This window comes from Microtus ochrogaster, unplaced genomic scaffold (genome assembly GCF_000317375.1).
Source record: "Microtus ochrogaster isolate Prairie Vole_2 unplaced genomic scaffold, MicOch1.0 UNK6, whole genome shotgun sequence".
Lineage (NCBI taxonomy): Eukaryota > Metazoa > Chordata > Mammalia > Rodentia > Cricetidae > Microtus > Microtus ochrogaster.
In genome coordinates this window covers 12,895,317-12,895,864 of record NW_004949104.1, presented here as the reverse complement: position 1 = coordinate 12,895,864, position 548 = coordinate 12,895,317, and the positions used below count along the sequence as shown (strand labels likewise).

General features: G+C 55.8%; 1 protein-coding gene across 2 annotated transcripts in view; it reads right to left on the bottom strand.

The window, feature by feature from the left end:
• Ube2d4 (ubiquitin conjugating enzyme E2 D4 (putative)) overlaps positions 1–542 on the bottom strand; it is a 13,381-nt gene extending 12,839 nt beyond the window's left edge. Inside the window, exon 1 of one of the 2 annotated variants that reach the window (XM_005366175.1) lies at positions 489–542. In XM_005366175.1, the coding sequence (XP_005366232.1) occupies positions 489–512 (24 nt within the window). In that variant the 5' untranslated portion in view covers positions 513–542. The remainder of the gene's footprint in view (positions 1–488) is intronic. The other variant, XM_005366176.2, reaches the window with a different exon arrangement.
• Between the last annotated feature and the right edge of the window lie 6 nt (positions 543–548).

Sequence of the window (548 nt, the reverse complement as noted above, 5' to 3'; positions counted from 1 at the left end):
AAAAAAAAAAAAAAAAAAGAAAAAAGAAAAACAAACCAAATCAGAACAAATCAGAATTACGGCAAAAATTTTTTTTTTCCAGGATCAGGAAAAGAACGAAAAGCAGATATGCTAAAATGTTTACACATGGTAACAGGTAGTGAGGGGGAACAGAACTGGGCTTTACATTTTCTGCGATGCACTTCCCAAACTCTAGGATAACGGATTAACAGAAGACTGTTACCTACAGGACCTGAGATTCCTCCTCACTAGTTACCTTGTTAGGCATAAGCGCCAGCCCGCAGCTGCGCGCGCACGTGACACGGTCGCGTGACCCCGCCCCCGCGCGCCGCCCGCTCGGCACGCGCACCCGGCTCCTAAATCCGCGCCGCCGGCGGTGGCTCTACTTCGCGCGGGGCAGGTGTCTGCGTGCATCGCCGCGGGCTTGTTGTCGCTGCGGCAGCCCGCGGAGCGGAACAGCGGGAGGACTCCGTTTCCGCCACTCTTACCTTCTGGATCCGTTTCAGCGCCATGCTCCCGCTGCTCGGGCCCGGCCGGCCCCGCGGGGC